A 21,355-nucleotide genomic window follows, 5' to 3' on the forward strand; every position below is an offset into this window, starting at 1 on the left:
AAGGCCGCTACCATGAATCTTTCAGAAGCAACTGTCTAGCAAACTAACAAGATGTGGGCGTGAAATATTGGCGTCTCGATGGCGCATATGTGTTCTATTGAGACGGAGCCAGAAAACGTCAAAACCGAGATTCGCCACCCCGTGAGCATAAAGACACATGAGCAAGCTCTACGGACACAAAGAGAAGAGCTATTCTGAGAAACGTGTTTGAGGCTGCGAGTTCATTACACAGATAGAATAACCAATAAGAGCGATTGGAAAAGGATTACTTCCTAAAATTAAAACAAAACCGTTACAGCTTAGGAAATCCGATTCTTCAGACTATTTAAACAATGTATTTATAGGAAATGGATCCTTTGGTTGATGTGATGTGCGGTAAACATTTAAAGTCTTTCCGATCGATGGCCGTCTTTGCAACACCCCTGGCAGTCCTATAATACCAGGATTCTAACTACCTGAATACGATATTTTATCGTCAGGGACTTGAATTAAAAAAATAAATAAATAAAAGTTTAATCATGCAGACCGTTCATGTCAGAGCGTCAGGAAACTTTGAGAAAATGAAGCTGTACGATACTTAAAATGGAATTAATGATTGAATTGACCACCTCCACACGCTTAATATGAAAATGGACTCGTCGCTCTAAACTCCGCCTTCGTTCACACAAAGAGCTGAGGTTAGAATTCTGTTTATTCGGCAGATACTTTTGTCTGAAGCTTCTGCTTAGTGAACAGAAAAAGAGTCGGACAGTTCAATCTTTTGCTTTAATATTCTACTTAAAGCTGTCTGCTCTTTTTTAAGCAATAAAATTCCCGAAGCAACAGAGCGGAATCACAGGTGAGATGCTCTATAAACTGCTGAGTCAGCATAGTGTTTGAGAGGAAAAAAGACAAACGGTGTTAAATAGTGACCTGAAATGCGTGTGTTCCCATTTTTAAGCTACTAGGCTCATTCTTTATAACATTAGCTAACTTAAGATCATTGTCTAGCTATATTAGTTGAGTTATAGAGCAATGTTTTTTTTCTTCCGCTTCCAGTGCTCTGAATAAATTCCTTTTTTCTGGCTTAATGTTGTTATTGTTATTGTCTCTATACATTTTCCCTTCGCTTAGCGACCTTCGGCTGCAGTCTTGGTTACTAGAACTGTACTCCTCAGGCTACATTTGTAATGGTGATGCTGTTAAAGCTCCTGTTGATATTTTCACGGTGCGGTTTGTAGTATTTTGCTTTGATTGCCATCATTCCGTCGCTTGTTCGTATACACTTTCACAGCATACACGAAACTTACACCACATAGCATTGAATGATTCTGGCTGGCGGTGTATGTTCAGTGTGAGTTTGTGTAAATCAGCACAGATTCCAGTATTGATGTGTGACGTGAATATTAATGTGCAGTGGTGAGGTACATACCTGTCCATGAAGGTCAGTGTTCAGCAGCATTAAAGCACATGTAAGGCAATGCACGTCATCTGTAAAAAAAAAAAAAAAAAAAAAAAAACATATTTTCATGATTAATTCAGCCATGGTGTTCTCAGGTGGCAGGAGAACGAGCTGGACAATTACAACACTCACAGCTAGGGGCACGTACTTCAAAATGCAATTTTCTCCACTTTTTTTTTTTTTTTTTAAATGCTGCATTTTTAAATTGTGACAAAGTGCCTTTAAACATGCATCTCATCCATCTCTCCACTGGGCCAAAGTATAACGCCAGTTCCATGGCAACAGTCTTAGCAACAAGGAGACCGTTTTAGCTTTTACCATCTACTGGTCACACATGCTTGTTGTTACCAAGACGGTTGCTACGGGGGAGACATGACACTCAAGCATCAAACATAGACAAATGATACACAAGGCAAAGATGCTGACATTAAAGGCTGATTTCATTAAATGTTCTACAGAGTGGAAAAAACACTTTGTTCCAAAATCTGGTTTTCTTTGTATTTTAACTTGTTTAAAGGGCAAACTGTTGGAAAGGTTATCTCTGTGTGCCCTTCTCCTAATCCTCTGCTCGTCTTTCAGCTGTCGTTTATGAACCTGAGCTGAGTGAGCCTGATAACGCCCAGTTAATGGCTAATACCCCAAGGGACAGTCAAGTTGACCTGCGGCTAATCAAAAGGCTGAGTGGGAGGGAAGGAAGCAGTTACGTGTAAAGGAAGAGGCTGAGAAATGGGAATTTAACAGGTGAAGATCAAAATACAGAATCCTCAATTGGTCCTCGATAAATAATCTAAAGTTGTAAATAATGACTGGCTTCTCATGTCCAGACGAACCCTCTGCTCGCTAATCATTAGCGTCGTCACTAATGACGGCACAATCGGATCCTTCTAATGTACGAGGAAATGGATTAGATAAAAGTGCATTTACAAAAAACTCATTTCTGATCACATTTAAATAGGATTTAAAATAGCGTAGTACCTTGTGAGGTGAGGATGGTGGGGTTACATTGATGGTACCTATTAGAAAAGTGGATTAAAACCCGCTCTCGTTCCTGGGTTTCACCCATTAGTGCAAAAGCTTTGAGAAAGGATCTAAACAAGAACACAACACGAGAGAATAATCACCATTTATAATAATTACAATAATCAATCCTGATACATCACAACAATGATTAATTAATTTCTGATTGGTCAGAAGAAAGTGCTGTTGTTTAACAAACAATTATTTAAGATATATTATATATATTAACATATTATATGTTTATATAATATTTGAACGCATCTCAGAGCATCACCTACAGCTGTCCCTACTGTCTTGTCTTCTCGTTGTGCATCTCTTACCCAGATAAGTAACATACATGCACCTGCCTGTCCACAAAATGTGGAGAGAAAAAAAAAAGTGATTCAGAGCTTATGGCGGTGAACAAGGGTCAGAATGGATCCTCAGAGCAGTCTACAGCTACATACTGTAGCCCCATAAACAAAGACCAAATTGTGATTCACCGTATGTTCTGACGGCTTTCTATCGTAGCCAGGATTATATTTTTCAGCAATTTTGTCCTCACGCATCAATGAACCTTAGGCACTTGTGTCCCTGTCCCTTGTTCACCAGTTGTCCTTCCTTGGACCACTTTTGTAATGACCTCCCAAGATCCGTTGCTTTTGAGATGCTTTTATCCAGGCATCTAGTCATCACAATACATCAGAGTCACTCAGATCCTTGAGCTTTGCCTTTGTCCTGCATGCCCACTTTAAAAACTGGCGGTTCACTTGCTGCCTAACATGTCCCACCTTGCAACAAAATAATCAAATGTTATTCACCGCCCTGTCAGTGGTTTATGGCTGGTCGGAGTACATCTTATCGTTTGTTTACAACGCTGCTATAATTAAGTGATTTTGGTCATTAGCTGTAATAAAAAAAAACTGGATGGGATGTAAGCACAATAGTATCACATGATTACAGAACTGCAGAGGTGTGCTAGTGTATACCTGAGCGACTGGTCCAACGTCATCCCTGTGAATTCAAAGAAAGTGAGGTACTCTTCGGCAACCATCTTACTGAAGTCGTTGCTGTAGGCAGACAAACAAAAAGATTTGGATCAGGTGTAAACACAGCAAGTCCACTCAGCGGCGGCTTTTTATTATTTCCACCGCTGGAAAATGACATTAATACAAAAAAAAGCCATTGTTTATTTGAAGGGTGATGCTGGCTGCATGAACAGTGTATCGGGTCATGACTTCAATTTATTGCTTATTAAAAGTCAAAGAGAGAGAGAGAAATCTGGATAAAAGGGGAAGGACAGAAGGGAGGAAAGAGAGTTTGTACGAGACAAGACAACAAGCGAAAGAGTGCGGACGAGTGACAGAGAGAGAGTGAGTGTGAGAGAGAGAGAGAGAGAGAGAGAGAGATTTATATAAACGCCTACACAGACTTCCACTGCACCAAATCAAACCCATGATATCAAGCATGGAGGAAAGGGACTGATGGCTATACAGGAGAGTGGCTTTGTCCTCTAGACCTCTAAAGAGGCTGTGTGTGTGTTAGAGAGAGAGTGAGAGAATGGGAGACTGTCTATGTGTGTGAGAGAGCGAGAGAGAGAGAGAGAGAGAGTGTGAGAGAAAGAGAGAAATGGGGAGAGTGCAGCTGACTCACACCAGCAGGCGGATATAAAAAAAAAAAAACGCATTTTAGACCAAGTGTGGGTTCATCATGTAACGGTTTGCATTTTGTTTACATTTTTAATCAAAGCTCATACACTTAACATAATTCTTTTTAAATCAAAAAGTGGTGAATCCTGAGATAAATAAATATTTTTTAAAAATAATAAAATAAATCATAAACCTACCCAGACATGACTACTGAAAGGGTTACAAATTAAACAAATGTGTCTCCTTGGCAACTGAGAGCACAGAGCCGCACGGCGTTCTCTCAAACATGACTGAAATGCTTTCTCTAAAGCACAAGGCCACTCAGACATGAAGGAGAAGTCAGGACGAGGCTGCGGTGTAGAAAGATCCTTCATTGACTGAGCTCAAAGACCTCAGAGAGAGACAACACTGATCAATCCCCATGAGGATCTTGAGGCCGTTCAGTTCTCAAATCTGATTGGTCAGAAGGGCTTGATTAAGATTGTATAACTGTGAGGTTGATGGAAGTCGAACGTTAGGTGTAGGTCAATGTGAATGTTCTAATATGTTATGACTGTACAGTGAGGAAACACCTTATGGTTTATTGATACTATTTCAGACTAAACCTCCAGTGTAAACGCCCCAAAAACACTTTTCCTCAAAAGATCGCTTATAGTGTAAATGCAAACCTTATATGTAAACATAAATATATACTAAAATATACACTAGAGCTCACAAAAACTACAATAACTGACTTAACATCAGTAAAGACGAAGGAATAAAACATTATCTATCAAGATCAATTTCAAAATAAAAGGACATTTTTGGACAGAAGACGGCCAACCGGTGAGATAGGTGCACCGTGTCAGGTTCTTGTTTACTGCTGTAGAGCTGCTTTGATTCAGACGTGAACGCCGTATCGTGTCATTTCCTCCTGAGCCGAGTGCTGAAGATGTGAGATAAGCAGCCGGTGCCTAAGCACAGGTTTCTAAGCACAACAAAGCGCTTGCTTCGCTTTCGCAGCGATATCAGAGATCATGCCATCTTTAATTCGAGTTTTGTCCTTGGACATTTGTCATCGTATAAGCAACTCTGCCTGGCTTGTTTAGTCTTAGAAAGGAGGTTTTCTTACTGTGTGCTGACAGAGGAGGTAAATCAGCATGCGGAGAAAATCGTTTGATGAATCCTCCTGAAATATGGCTTTGGGAACAATATTAAAAAAATGGGTAAAAACACTGAATCATTAATCAGTCTACTTACTGAAACCTCAGGGGTTTTACATCACTCACGTGTCTGTCAGAAAACTGCAGCTCAGCCCCTCGCTTGGGCCATAATAAATTTGAAGGTTTGCCATTGGCCTATCGCTCACTAGGCCTGGCTGTTCTATACGCAAAGCGCTGACTTATGCAGGAAGCTTTATGGTTAAACATTACTCCTCATTAAACAGCGACGAGGACAAATAACGTCTCAGTCGTATGTCAAACGCTGTATGAGGAAATAAATACTGCTCACTATTACTCTGCTAGGAATACCTGAGTAACTGAACATAGCTGAAAACAAAACTTTTTTTTTTTATTCTTTAAAAGTAGTATGTAGTATGTAATAGTGAATGAATTCATCGTCTGCAGGACCAGCAAACTTAGAGAACAGGGATTTGTAGCTAAAGCATGTAGCTGTTTTAAACGACAATAGTGAAAGATATGTAGTTATGTAATGCTGAATTCTTTTCATCAGCGTTCACTTCTTAATATTCGATTACATTTAAAAGTAACGGAGCAAATCGGTAGTTATTGTATTGTTGTTGTTTTTTTTACTTTGACTTGAGAAGATTTTTGGCTGTATACTTCCACTTTTAATCGAGGAAGATTCTGAAATATTATCAATGCTTTTCCACGAGTATAACTTCTCAGTATATTTCCCAACTACTGTTAACTAGCAAGGGTTTTTTTAAATTCCTGTTCATGTTATTGTTATCCTGTTATTGTAAGCAACTTCATTAACTAGGCTAGAAGTGACAGGAAATGACTAGCTAGCTAGCTTAAGGATATTAATGCTAGTAAACGTTGCTTGTAAACATTACCGAGGGAACGTTCATTATTGAATTACTCTGTTCTATGCTATTTGACTTTTTTTTACATTTACTATTCATTAATAATGTTGTTGGATTGCGTGAGTGTATGGTGAAGGCAAGAAACTAGTGCACGCAACAGAGCCACATGAAGCGTGTTCCTTGTTACACATCGAATGAAAACTAGTGTTTTGTTTAAGTCAAAAGAAGACAGGGGGTTTCTCTCATGGTTTTAAACTAAAAGGACAAAAAAAACAAACACGGGGTCTGCAAGATAGTAAGATCACAGGCACAAAAGTATTTAGCGGTTGTAAAATTAGGGCACTTCCAAAAAAAAATATTTTTTTCCAAAAGAAGTTTGTCCAATGTTGAATATTAAATTGGAGGAAAATATTGTTCGTATTTCAGCAGCCTGAAACATGATGTGTCTTTATAAACCGGCTAAAAATGTAGCTTTGTATAGCAACGTACTTCATCAACACTGCGTTTTTGTTCAGTGGTCATTAAGGAGAAGTCAAAGCCAAGCTCAGTTTCCTTCCGCAAAACTATATTGTACTGTGCGAGTGAAGATCGGCCGTGACTCATCTCAAGCAGCAGAAGTAAAAATGACTATTTTTAAACCAACTTGTCCTCCGAGCTTTTTTCCCGGAGGCCCGAGTCTTGTACCCAAGATTGAATTCTGCACTCCAAATGACACATACATATAAAATCTTTTGCCTTTAGGTTTGATGTGAAGTGTCTTGGTGACTGTTTGCCCCTATTACGACATCTGAATATATACACAGGAGAGTAAAAAGAGCAATGGATGATGTTACAGAGCTGACAGAGCGAACCCTACTGATGTTTTGCTCTAGCGATGGATACAGCAGTGGTTAGGTGCTGCTCGCATAAATAACTCCTAATAATATATCATACATGTGGTGCGTGTGTGCGCTCCTGAACCCTGTGTGTAGCACCTGAGGAAGACTGGCAGAATGTGAGAACATCTTGAATGAGTCAAGATGCGTCAAACCAGCAGGTGAGAGACGACATGTTGGCATTTGCCTGCTATTGAAGGTGACTGAACTGACTGGAGAATCTAAACGTCACTGTGAATTTTTTGATAGGAAAAAGTGTTTGTTTTGCATGTTTCCCATCTCCTCACTTCTTGCCCAGGTGCTTGGCGACGTCAGAGCGTCGGAAGCCCTCCAGGTGGTAAAGGCGGCGCGCCAGGCGTCGTGCTGCTTCCTGGTCACTGCGGTGCCCGTTGTTCATCGTGTCCGCACTGTCCTTCTGTCGTTCGGTGCTGCCCATGTCCAAGTCCCAGTCTGACAGCACGTCTTTCAACCCCTCATCGCTGCTACAGAGAGACACAGAACAAACAAAAAAAAAAAAAGAGAAGATTATTTGTTAATCCTGCACATTTTTTTTTCTATGCAACAGAATCAGGTGTTTTGGGGGGACTGATGATGTAATGCAGGAGCTTCCGACATCGTAATGACTGTGATCGTAAATGTCAGGAAGAAAATAATGATCATTTTGAAATGGCAAATAAGTAAAACTAAACATTTAGAAAATGCATCTATACAATGTTCCGGATGATAATAGTCCTCTTGTGTGTGTACTGTAGATATAAAGATAAGGACAAAACAGCCAAAAATGTAGTAACAACAAATCTATGAAAATTAGAATAAATGACTGTAAGGGTTTTTTAAATCTACAACTGAAAACTTTTAGAGCTCGTTCCCCTACATGGTAGTTACATTTCTCCCAACTCAACGCAAGTGCCTAGCAGATGAAGGTTCTTCTTCATCTACATCAAGAGCCCAAGCTGACAACAATCAGTGTTAGGATTAAAACTCACAACGTGCTGTGCAGTAGCTCAAAGCCTTCAGCACTAAAACACTGAATGCTACAGATTTGTGTATACGCTCAATACGACCAAAAGCTTGTGGACACCTGACTATCATGCTTGTGTGTTTCTGGAACACACACATGCCAGATTTTGCTATTATAATTTTCTCCACTCTTCTAGGAAGACTTTCCACTGTATATTTATCGCACGGCTGTTGGGATTTGTACTCATTCAACCACAAGACAAGGAATGGAGCGAGGAGTTTCAGTTCCAGTTCTTCCAAGAGGTGTTCAGTAGGATTGAGGTCAAGGCTCTGTACAGGACACTCCAGTTCTTCCTATCCAACATTGGTAAACCAGGTCTTCTTGAAGCTCACTAATGTTCATGCTGAAGGATCTCTGGGTTCCTTAATTCCATTAAAGAGAAATTTTAATTTTATAGCATACAATTAGACATTCAAGACAACTGGATGCTTCAAACTTTGTGACAGTTTTAGAGAAGAACCAGATGTTGCCTGTGATGGTCAGATGTTCACATAATTTTGGCCACAGTGTATTTGAACACCGAACATGCATACACCACAAACACGTTCACCAATACAAAAATTACAGCTTCTTTGAGATTCCATCTCAAAGACTCCATGTGTCCTGTATATGGAAGTTACAATGCTTTGAAATGGACAGCAGTTTATTATTATCCACAAAAAAAATAATCCCTTTCCTCATCAACCATGTTGTCTCTATATTCTCCAATAGCTTTTACTAAATTAGACGTTTAGGACTTAGACAGGGCTCTAAGATATTTGGCTTGAGTTCCGATGATGCGTTTGTGGGCGGGGTTAAACGGAAATGTCAGTGTCACACTCGTCGTTGAGAGATCAGGAAGTGGCAAATAGAGGCAGAGTAAATTTAGGTGACAATAATTCACACCTGATACCACAAATCAGCACTGAGAAAGATTTAGAGAATTTAATTATGCCCCCTTTAATAAATTCCGTCCATCGGCCAGTAACTCTATTCCAACCACACACACACACACACACACACACACACAGAGCGCTCTAATCCAGCCAGAGAAAACTAATCAGGAGAGTGAAGTTATGCAACACTGGCTATACATTTATCACCAACATCCTGCTAAAAGTATGGGAAATCTTAGCTCCATTCAACATCTCATTTCGGACATTAAGACGTGACCTGACGATACATAAAATGCAGCGAGACGAGTCGTTAAGGGCGAGCGTAGCAATAAAAATCGGAGCAGGAGTGATGACACCCGTCTAACACGAGTACAAAAGCTACCTGTGCTACTCCATCTCTCAGTGGCTGCGGGTCAGAATTACTAAGCGAACTTTGGATAACAACTGAAAAGGTGTCAAATGCGTTTGGTAAAGATTAGAGCTTGAGTCAGATGATAATAATCCAGGCAGAATTTTGTCCAAAACTGAAAGAATGACGAGAAAAAAAGCGACAGATTGCAGAACGCTGGGATGGAGGCATTTAAGTGTCTGTCAATCACCTAGGAAATGAAGGTGGGCTTGATTGAGAAGCAACAAAAGGAAAAAATACAAGGATAAAAATCTTCTATGATTCAGCAATACATGTGAGATATATATATATATATATAAATAAATATTATACACACACACACACACACACACATACATATATATATTATATCTGCAGGCTGAAATGCCTTGATGCTGAGAAGTCAGGAGAATGGCCAGACTGGTTCGAGCCTACAGGAAGTGTTCAGGAACACAATCACGTTTACAACAGTGAGGAGCAGTAACACACAGCAGAAGACAAAAACATCAGGTTCCACTCCTTACAGCCAGAAACAAGAATCTGAAGCTACAGGATGCGACTGAAAGACCAGGAAATGGAAATGTGTACTGAAAGACCAGGAAATGTTTCTACAGTCAGTTTGTTCTTCTGCTCTTGCAGCGGTATTGTGAGATGCTTCTCTGCTCATCGTGTTTGTAAAGAGTCGTTATTTGAGTTAGCACAGCTTTACTGTCAGCTTAAAGCAGTCTAACCATTAACTAAGGTGCTATTGCCTGTAAAACAGACGGTTCTTGTTTTTAATTCTTTTTTTATGCTGTTCTGTTTACACACAAATACTGTTGTGTGGGACAATCCCAGGAGATCAGCATTTTCTGAAATACTTAACCAAGCCCTATCTGGTACCTAGCATGTGATGGTTAAAATCACTTAGAGCATCTGAAATCCTATATTCTGTTTGATGTGAACACTAACTGATGCTCTTAACCTTCATATTATCACACATACATATTCACTGTGATCTACTTCATTGGCATATTTCTGACACTAAAGAAAGCAAAGATTTCTGAAATAAAACTAACACAACAGCGCCACCTTGTGAACGTCCTAGTAAACACTACGGAATTCTTATTACGTCTGATGTTTATTTTTTTTTTCTTTTCACTCCAAATCCAAAATAAATTTGGGAAGATAAAAATAAAAAGCACTTCCAGGAGTGGTAGAAAAATAATAAGAAAGCATAAGCACAAATAAAGCCTTTCTAAAGCACAAAGAAGGCTTTTTAATCAAATGGCATTTAAATTAAACTGAGAAGAGTAAATATGAAAAGGTTCAGCGTGTAGAGAGAACCAATAGATTTGCCTGCGGCTGGATGAACCCGTTCCCCAAACATCCTCCATACACATCCTGCGTAACCAACTGTCCTTTTCCAAACACAAATCATTCATTGTTTGGAAAAGCAATAAACGGACCTTAGAGATTAAAGGTACAAGGAATCTATATGTTCTGCTGTCTTTGAACGTGCGCAGGGTATCACAAGTGGATGAATTTTTGAACACTTTCTGACTCTCAGAGTGACAGTGTGGCTATGTGAACCCTGGCGGTGGGTGGGACAGCAGTCAAGAGCTCCCTCTTCAGGACATTAGATATGACCTCAGCTCCACCTGACAACACGCTGAAATGTTTCATCCTCAGCTAATCTCTCAGTCTCTCACGGTATCGCTCGGTCTCTCACTGTCTGTCACGGTGAAAGGAAGGGAAGCTTGCGCCATTCTGACTCATGGTAACCATGCATAACAAAGCTGGAGGAAATAAAGAGAGGGGGAGATTAAGCTCACTTTCAGTTCCTGAAATACAAAGGAGTCATAATTTGGCATTCAAATCGGGAGGACAAAAAACACTTCCACATTTTCATAGACGACTCTGTATTATATCTGCCCCCCAAAAGAGGTGGCAATTTAGCAAAGAAGGAAAAATGCCCTTCTCAAGATTGAATACTGGGAGAAAAAAAAAAAAAAAAAAAACACAGGCATCCATGAGAAAAATGAAACAGCCAAAAGTGTTGGGGATAACACACACTCTCTAAAATGGGGTTCATGTAAATCAGGTCTTTCATGATGGTTCATTAAAAAAAAATTAAAAATGAAATATCAGTGGTTCTGGAATCTGTACTAAATCAGATGTGTCAGAATCAATCTGACTAATGATGTGCTTAAACACTTAATCACATATTTAAAAAGAAATACTTCAAATACTCAGTGATTAATTACATTTTTATTATGTAACTGTATAACTGAGTAATAAAGCACTATTTGGAAATTCACATCAGCAGCAGCTTTCTTCCACAATAAAATGAAAATTCTTCGGGTTGGGTGTCGTTCGTTTGCGTCATATGGCTCTGATGAAGCACGACACAGTGAGCTTGCTGGATGAAAAACAGCCCAATGAAGCCACGCGTGCCAAAATGTACACCACAGTGGAAACACTTCTCAGTGTAGAAATAATCGAAGGAACACAGCTCCAGGATGCAGTGCGGCTATGAGATGCGTGCGGGGGGTTTACTATCTGTCCTAAATGACTTCTTCATTCACTAAAGAGGATGTACACCCTGTATACAATCCTCTTTATGAGGAACTATACACTAAGGTGGTTTTTACACCTGGTCACTTCATGCGTTTTCTGTGATCGGAGAGCCAATGGTAAAAAGACCAGGTGTAAATGCCCTCCGAAATGGTTTCGAGACGGATATAAATCCGATTGTTCAAAGCACTTCAGGAGGTGGTCTGGGACGCATTTCAGATGAAACTGGACAGGTGTAAATGCATGTGGTTGTTCAAGCCACATACGTCAGCGCTATACTCCTCCCAAACGGAAGTACGTCACTCACAAGTGACTCCCGTGTCGTGCATCACGCCAGAAACAAATATGTTTTCCCACCAACGCTGGCTCCGATCTTTCACCCAGGTGTCTTGTTGGGTCTTAAAATGCAGCAAACAGTAAATGCTGTTTTTTTCTTGCAACCGCATACACCAAAGCGTGTTCCATTTCAATTACCCCGGAAATGAGGTGAAATATATTTGCATTTTCGGCAGGAGTAGAAAGATCGGATTGATATCCGATTCGCCAAGACACATTTATGTGGACTAATGTAAATGGAACAGTTTTAACAAATCAGATAGCTATCGGATCAGAGAAAACACATGAAGTGATCAGGTGTAAAAAGGCCCTTAGTTGTAGAACCATTTCATAGTTCTTTACAAAGGCTATTTTTTTTCATACACATGTTAATACATCGAAAAAAATGCACAATATCATGTTCATCCTAAACCATAAGGCAGCAGTTGTAACATGAAGCATGTTTTGTTTGTATGTAAAAAAAACAACCTGCTACTCGTTCTCAAGTGTTTGTGCTTAAATAAAGACTGGACACATGACGATTTGGGTGATAACAACCACATTTCTCACAATTTCAGCATTAATGAGAAACCTTCAGGAAGTTTATCAAGATCAGACAAGATCTAAGTAGATCAGTGTCAGTACATGGTGTTTATTTCATATCTGGAGTAGGTTTTTTGTGGCAAAACGGATAAAACATACATGGGGATATATAAACGGTTCAAGTTGTCTTTAAAATAAGCCTGTATTTCTTTTGCAACAGCCAGGCTCTCTCTACTTGGATGTGAGTATATGCAAAAAGAGAGTAGGTCAGCTGGGAATATAAATAAAACATTACAATAGGGTTAGCCAGAGCACGTACACACCCTGTCATTTTAGCCTAAATAAACTTCGACTTGGTTGCACAAAACGAGAAAAGTTTTCAGTTCAGATGAAGAGCAGGAGCTTCATTTCATCCAGCTTCCTTAATACAAGTAAATCAGTTCTCTGTGCAATGGAAATATCTTAGAGAACAATAACATCTTGTAAACAAACACCGTGGAAAATTAAACCTGCGTAGACAGAAAAATGACTAACATCACATTAGGTTCCTGATTTACTTTTGAGCGTTGTTTTTACATTTATGCCATTTAACGAACAATAATCTGTGTTTCTCTCTCCCTCTCTCTTTTTTTAATACAACTAAGCAATTTGCTCAAGGACTCAGCAGCAGTGGGATGTGAACTCATGTACTTCTGATTAGCAGTAAAACATCTTAAAAACTGAGCCACCACTTATATGAGCACTATATATTGTGATGGACATGACTTATTCCACTTTGGCTCATTATATTTGACTTTACACCACAGTGTGGTTGAAGTCTGGATCAGAAGCTGTGTATTATTATTGTATAATCCCATGGATAAGCTAGAATGTCCAGCTGTTTATAGTAAAGCGCCCGTTATTGTAATGATACGTTATTATTTCTATAGAAACAGGTTAATACAGAGAGATTACGCGCTGCACAATGTACAACTAATAATAAACAGATTGCTATAAATGTGATTTTAACAAAGGAAAAGACAATCACTAATTATGGTTTCAGATAAGTGTACAGTGATCTGCCAGTGATAATGTTCACTTATGAAAGAAAAACAAGATGAACATTTTAACAGTTTATACTACATTGTAATATTGTGGAAAGCTTGTGTTATGTCTCATTTCTTTTCATATCATTGAACAGAAATGTTTCTACTTCCACTTCACTACAACTTGGTAAAATATTAAATGGACATAAATTGTCTGTGAAGTCTCAGAGTTTTCTAAATGTCTGTGTTGGTTTCCTCTGACATCTAGAAACATGTCATAAGGAGGAATGAACACATGAAATTGTCCCCAAGTGTGAATATGTGTAAAGGAAGGAAGGAAGGAAGGAAGGAAGGAAGGATGAAAAGAAGGATGGATGGAAGGAAGGAGGATAGGAAGAAAGGAAAGAAGGAAGGATGGATGGTTGGACAGATGAATAAAAGGAAGGAAGGAAGGAAGGAAGGAAGGAAGGATGGATGGATGGATGAAAAGAAGGATGGATGGATGGGTGGAAGGAAGAAAAGAAGGAAGGATGGATGGTTGGACAGATGGATGAAAGGATGAAAGGGAAGGAAGAAAGGACTCTATTTATCTAGACCAACACTACATTACAATTATTTATAATGAGTGGAATTAGATTTTACAAAATTAATGAATCTCTGTGTGAAACATATGGAACAGAAACTGTTGGTGTTTTCACAGTAACTTACTTTTAAATTAGTTTAAAAACACAAGGCTGTTCAATACAGAAACTTAGCATCAGCACACAGACTTAAACAATCAACTAAAATTACTTTGTTCTTTAATTAAAGCAGTGAGATGAATTTATTGTAGTTTTGTCGTTAGTATTAGCCGTTAGCTTAATTCGGTGATGTGAGGTTAATGGTAGAGAAAATACAAAATAAAGGAATAATTATTTATAAACAAACAAAAAACAAAACAAACACCTAAACATATTTAACCTCGAAAATAAACACGGCTTTAACCATTTTAATGCTGTTTTAAAAGGCTGAAAGTTTTTTAAGCATAAAGTGGCTGTGATACGAAGTAAAAGTGAGTGGGGAAAACCGACATGAGACAAAAGCATGTGGCTTCAGGATAAAACTCCAGCGGGATTGTTTTCACATGGCCGTGAAAATGTTGAAGTTTCTCTGTTTACAAACACGTTCGCCTTTGTTTTTGCTCAAAGAAAGCACTAATGTATATCCAGAACAATCTGCAAATACTTTTCAGAACGCTTTAATTCGTTTTTTTTTGTCTGTTTTTCTGTTTAAAAAGCCGCAACTCGACTGTAAAGTCGGTAAAATGTTACAGAGCCGCGTTCAAGTGCGACTTAAATGTTGTTTACCTGGAGTCTCCGGTGCACAGATCAGGTTACCAGCAAACAATCAACCCCACAACTTTCACTCTGCGACCGCAATTCCAGGCTAAAACGCGCTTTATACTCCGACATCTCCTTAACACCCTACACACATCACATCAGCACGAAAAAAAACTTCACGGTGTCTGTGTGTTGAACAGGAGCTTATTTATCCTCATAGAAAGAAAAGAGGTGGCGTTTCCCACAAAGCAATGCAGCCGGGAAAATATGGCACCTAGAAAAGCAGGAGCATCTGGAGCTTTCTCTCAAAACCTCGCCTGATGAGTTACAGATGACTGCTCTGTTCCATGTCCCAACCTTTTCTGAAAACAATAACAGTACGCGCGCACACACACACACACACCACCTGCTCGGCCAACACAGTATTAGCTAAATTACTACTATCACTAGATTACATGTTGATGGATCATTAACTGAGTGGAACATCGTAGTTTACTATTTTCAGGAAAAACTTGCAAACACGTGCTCAGTGCAATGGCTACAAACGAGACACTGACGTCACTACACTATTTGCATATTCATGAACTCGACTAAATGACTTGTATCTCAAAACGTGTTTGATATGGAAGATATTTCAAAGTTACACGCCATAAATAAGCGCAGCCTTGCAGTCATTTCCCAAAGATTAAAACGTTTGATTTTTTACTAAAGGACACATTGCATATTAATAGACAATTTAGCTCCTGTTCTCACCCACAATATATCTTTGATAAGCAGTAGTCACCATAAAATACAACAAAAAAACAAAACAAAGAGAATCCAGAAACTGTAAACCCATCTGTCAAGAAGACCTTCCTCTGCTGGGAAAGTTTGCTAAGAAGTGTTTACCCACAAGACTTCATCCATAACCATGAGCTAAACGTCTGAATGAGCAGGTGTACAATGTTCCTAATAAAGTGGACAGTGAGTGTATTGGTGCACTGAGGTGTTCATTAAAAACCCAGCATGTTGACCAACTTAGAGTCAAATTAATAATAATCATAAACACTACTTTGAAAATCCCTCTTGACAGTCAGTTAACGTTTCCACTAACAACTTACAAATGAATAGTTTATTCAATTCAATGATTTTATGCTATTAAGTTATTTCTGCGTGGACGCTGTTTCTAAGTGTGTACAATTTTGCATGTTAGTCCATGTTTGATAAATTCATACTTCATGTACAGAAGTACAAATAATTGTTTTGTTTTTTTGTTTGTTTTTTTTTCTGCTTCTAATTTTTCATGAACACCAACAGTAGCTTTTTCATGTCTCCACCTTTAATCAAGCTGATCTGGACCGAAAAGACAAGCCAAGCACAGAGTAAAATGTGCATGCAGTTAATTCAGACTATACAATATACAGCTTATCACTTGCCAGTACCAAAAACCTCTTTAATGATGATCAATTCATGCACTGTTTACTTTGTTACAAATCAACTCCGATTATTTTAAATGTAAAAAATGAGAATTCTGTCAAAGCAAGCAATGAATACGTAGAACTGAGCATTTCATTCAAAGCAAAATAAAACTGTGTTCTGAAACAACACCTACTTACAAATACAGCGAGTTTTCCCTCACCTTCAGCGAAATACCATGAATTTTTCTCAAGATTGTGTGCTGATATGCAGGCATTTCAATCCTGAGCGGATTTAGGAGTTTAGACAGGAACAGTGTATTGCCTGCAGTGATCGGTGGTCAGCAGACATCCAGCAGAATGAGAAGCCAGAGTTTAGAGATGTGGTTTTACAGATCACTCATCGCATGTGTGATGTCTTTAAATGCTGCTTCAGTTCCCTTAAATCGCGATTCACCACGGCAGTGGTATTTGTGATCCTCTGGAGAAGGGAGTGTCCAGGCTTAAACTCAGCATGGCTTTAGGGAGCGAGCCAGAGGCCTCTCCTGGGTTCTGTTTACTTCAGTCCAGGTCGTGACGCCCACCAATCTTTTTACTGACATTCCACAGCATTAAAGGAACTATAAACAGATTACAAGTCAGTCTCATTAAATTACTGTGATATAAAAGGAATAAAAAAAACTAAGCGACTTCACAGCAGGACCAGAAGCTCCACCTCACATCAGGCACGTCACGCCTCTGATTCTTTTCAGAAATGTCAGAATGTCCAGTGTGTTTTATTCCTTAAAGTCACCACTGCAGGGTTGGTTGTTCACTGTGGCGATGGTGTTAAATGAGCAATGGTTAACACTAACAGACAATTTTCACTAGCACACATCTTCACTTCACTCCTCTAGTGCTTTGACGTGGCTCCTCATGAGCAGTGTTTCTTTCTAGCCACCCAGTCACACAGTCCTCTTAATGCACAGCTCTTGAAACAGTTATCTGCTGCACCTTCTGCAGCTCGTTCAGAAAGTCTGTTGACCTCACCGTGGCTTCGCTCACCAGTCTCCATCCTGGTTTAGTGTGTGTCAGTGTTGTAATGTAACAGAGTAAAAATACTTCCTTACTGTACTTAAGTGGAAATTTCACGTATCTGTACTTTACTTCACTATTTAAATTTATGTCAACTTTCACTTTTACTCCACTACATTTCCTAGATAAAATGTATACTTTTACTCCGTTATATTTCCACTAAGCATCTTCGTTACTCGTTACTACAAAATAAAATCAGAAGAAATGTGTGTGACTGCAATAAGGGAGGTTTGGCGAATCACTGCTCCTAGATTGTATTACGCAGCACGCGCAGTCAGAGTTGGAGCCATTTATCTATAACGGCGGCAACCAAAAGCAGCCAAACGCGGTGAAATGTCACTATTCTTATTACCAGAGTTGATAGGACAAACGAAATATTAATGCAATATCAGTACCAAATAAAAATAACATTTATTGATTTGGTCTTTGTCTTGTAAATATTTTTTTTATTAATGACTGCATTTATTGGACACACTGTTTGTAGAGAATGCACACATACATGAACTGATTTGATTCAAGGCTGGCATCATGTATAAAATTTTGGTGTCCACTTTTTGCCATTTAATAATACCATAACTTTTGGTATTACTTACTATGTAGTCATATAATATATAATATAAAACTCTTCTTGTTTTAAATTCTCACTGAGGGCTAAAACCCCTAAAGATGAAACCCTAGAACTGCCCCTGGTCTTATGCCTACCGAAAATCACTGAATTTTTACTTTTTACTTTTACTTCAAATACTTAAGTACATTACATATCAGAAAATTACTTTTGATACTTAAGTACAGTATATATCAGATACTTTAAGACTTTTACTTGAGTAATATTCTAATAGGTAACTTTCACTTCTACCAAAGTCTTTTTCTAGTACAATACTTGTACTTTTACTCAAGTATTGCTTTCTAATACTTTATATAACACTGGTGTGTGTTTTGAGGGACAGCCTTGTCTAGGTAGTGCTTAGTCTAGTGATGCAGCTTCCAGGTCCTCACTACTGAGCCTTGCTAGGATGAGCAACCACTTAGACATAACTTTACATCCTGTTCCTAAGATATGAAACTCCAGTACATTAGTACATTAACTTCCTAAGCATGCTTCCATCTTTCTTTTCACTCCTTTTCCTTCAGTCTCTTCAATGACAGTGACAAAGGCTTAATTTGGAATTTACATTGAAAATGAGTCAGGACTCTTGGTTTTCAGTGTGTGATGTTTTTAACTCTGTTGAAATAACCTTACACAGAATTGAAGTGATTGAAGGTCAAGTGTATGAACAGCTTCTTGAGGCATATTATGCCCCTTTTCCACCAAGGCAGTTTGAGTGCTGGTTCAAAGCCTAATTTAAAATCAGTTCTTTCTTTTTCAACAGCCAAAGGCTCTAAACCAGGAAAAGTGGTTCTTAAGTGGCACCAAAACATTGCTGTCAGGGGCTGGGGCGGGGTTACTGTGACCAACAAGACAAAAGAGAACGTCGTTAGCACCATTTTAAAATCATTTTAACTCAGGAATCACTACGTTTGGATGCCAATGTAGGTTCGTAAAGCCATGAGCATTAACAGTAAAGCAACATCCGCCATTGTTGATGTGTTTGTGTTTGCTGCTGCTGCGCTAAGGTTGCTGTATAACGTTGTATACAGTGACGTAAGACTTGGCTCTGTGACGGCTCTCTAGCCCATTGAAAGACAAACCGGCTCGCCAGTAGAACCCACTTCGAACCAGCACCAGCACTAGCTCTGAACCAGCACCTGGTTCCTTCTGAAGGAAAGGGGGCATTAGAGAGCAGAAATGGGTCAGATATCACTATATTTCTTTGTGTGGAAAAAAATAACTGCTTTTGATTTCGGGAACTATTCTATGAATATACCGAGGTGTAAACAGAAACAATGTTAAAAGAAGAACTACAAACTTTTAAATCTCTGAGTGTCTACTTTCATACGAGCCATGAACCACCACTGTTGAGTGGGACACAGAAAAGAAACTCAATGCAGAACACTGACACCACAAAGCAGGTGCAAATTCCATTTTTTGCCTCCGGGAAAACCGTTAAAATGTTAGCTAACTGATTTTAAAAGTAGAGCATCAGCATATGACCGCATAATACAGTATTTGTTGTATCGTCCAAGCCTGGAACGTACGGTACACAAAATAAAAATATCTTTTGTGATTTTCACACAGACAGTACCTCGTGTTATGAGGAGAAGATGATCAAGCAGCACTAAAGACCTGTCACTCTGACTAACCAAATCTTATTAATATTGCATAGACATCATTTATGGACTGTCTCACTCTCTCTTTAATTCCACTTTCAACAAAAGGTCATTTTTTGGGGAGCCAAATATGAAATATGTTGGAGATTTTTTTCTCAGTAAAAACTGCATTCTACAGTACGCCCATGTGTTTTGTTTCTCGTTGTCATTTCAACGATAATACACGTGATGGCTTCCATATGGACTGGAAGGACAAACAGAGCTCCTCGGTCCAAACTGCCTCATTCTGAAAGAATGTGAGAATGAAATCATTTAGGCTGAGCCCTTGATAGCTTTGGATAGCTTTGTTGCTTCTCTGCTTCCACATGATCTATCGTCATTTTTACTGACCTGCATTTCCTCTGTGGCCGCTGAAAAAGCTAAGGGAGGAAGTGACTAAAAACCAGGAAGTTATTCTTTCAGTATGAAAAACCTTGCCCTAACCCCAACCCAGATTCTTCTCACTTCATGAAATAAATCTAAATCAATGCCCAGCGACTGAACCGTGTCTCTTAAATGGCGCATAAGAACAGAATGTATGTTTATAAGCTGCAACACAATGTGCATCATGATCAAAAAACAGATCCAATAAGATTTGAGCAGAAATTCTGCATTATAAAAGAATTGCCTTTAAGGAATCTGTACAGACTCCAAGACCAGAGACATTTTCTTCAAAACTTTTTCTTTTTAGTCCAAGTTTTCCCAAAACTGTCTGAACAACATTCACTAATTGTTATCTTTTTCTAATAATCGAGAAAGCCTGGTTTTCCACTTAATGAGATTTGTGCTTTTAAATTAAATTTAACAGCACAGATTAAAATTAAACTTTCTTTCTCTGTGTCTATTTATTTATTGTTTTTGGCTTAGTTTGCAAATCAGTTTGATGCTGTACAATGCTGTAAGGATCTACTGACCTGACACTAAGTAGTTACCTGAAGCAGTGGATCAGCAAAGGATATGAACTGACAGATTTTTTTCTATCCAGTAAACTTAAATGTTTTATGTGTTGAACACATTATGTGGACCGATGGAATGTAGGACACAATTTGTTCTAAAAAACGCTACTGTTTAGAACGCCAATATGTCATAACAGTCAGGATGAAATCATACTGCAAAATCAGGGTAGTTTTAGAGCCCAGAAAGTGAATCGCTGCACACATAGCATCAGAACCAGAGGCACTTTGGTGTACCTACTATACATTGCCCATAAACCAAAATTTGTTTGACTGTACATTTATAATCACACCCTCCAGTGACACCTATATGAGGATGAGGTTCCCCTTTGAGTCTGGTTCCTCTCAAGGTTTCTTCCTTTACCATCTAAGGGAGTTTTTCCTCATCACAGTCACCTGAGTCACCTCAGACTTGCTCATTGGTGATAAATACAAACACATTTAAATATCTCTAAAAGTAATCTTGAATTTTGTATTCTATTAATCTTTATATTATTCTTTATAATGACCTTTTGTTCTATCTTTATGTTCTGTAAAGCTGCTATGAGACAATGAGACTGTAAAAAGCGCTATACAGATAAACTTGAATTGAATTGAATAATCATAAAAAATGCTCTGATATCAGCATCTTATATCTATTTGAAGTAAAACAGCT

General features: G+C 38.7%; 1 protein-coding gene across 15 annotated transcripts in view; it reads right to left on the reverse strand.

Annotated features, from left to right (window-relative positions):
- psd3l (pleckstrin and Sec7 domain containing 3, like) overlaps positions 1–21,355 on the reverse strand; it is a 109,618-nt gene that overhangs the window by 49,721 nt on the left and 38,542 nt on the right. For 10 of the 15 annotated variants that reach the window (XM_047804554.1, XM_027141200.2, XM_047804553.1 and 7 more), the window contains 4 exons: positions 7,278–7,472; positions 3,427–3,507; positions 2,417–2,529; positions 1,412–1,470 (listed from right to left, as the gene is read on the reverse strand). In XM_047804554.1, coding sequence (XP_047660510.1) covers positions 1,412–1,470; positions 2,417–2,529; positions 3,427–3,507; positions 7,278–7,472 — 448 coding nt within the window. Of the gene's footprint in view, positions 1–1,411; positions 1,471–2,416; positions 2,530–3,426; positions 3,508–7,277; positions 7,473–15,059; positions 15,276–15,306; positions 15,497–16,650; positions 16,816–21,355 lie in introns of those variants that run through there. The other 5 variants (XM_027141209.2, XM_027141208.2, XM_047804560.1 and 2 more) reach the window with 5 other exon arrangements.

This window comes from Tachysurus fulvidraco, chromosome 20, assembly GCF_022655615.1.
Source record: "Tachysurus fulvidraco isolate hzauxx_2018 chromosome 20, HZAU_PFXX_2.0, whole genome shotgun sequence".
NCBI classification, from domain to species: domain Eukaryota; kingdom Metazoa; phylum Chordata; class Actinopteri; order Siluriformes; family Bagridae; genus Tachysurus; species Tachysurus fulvidraco.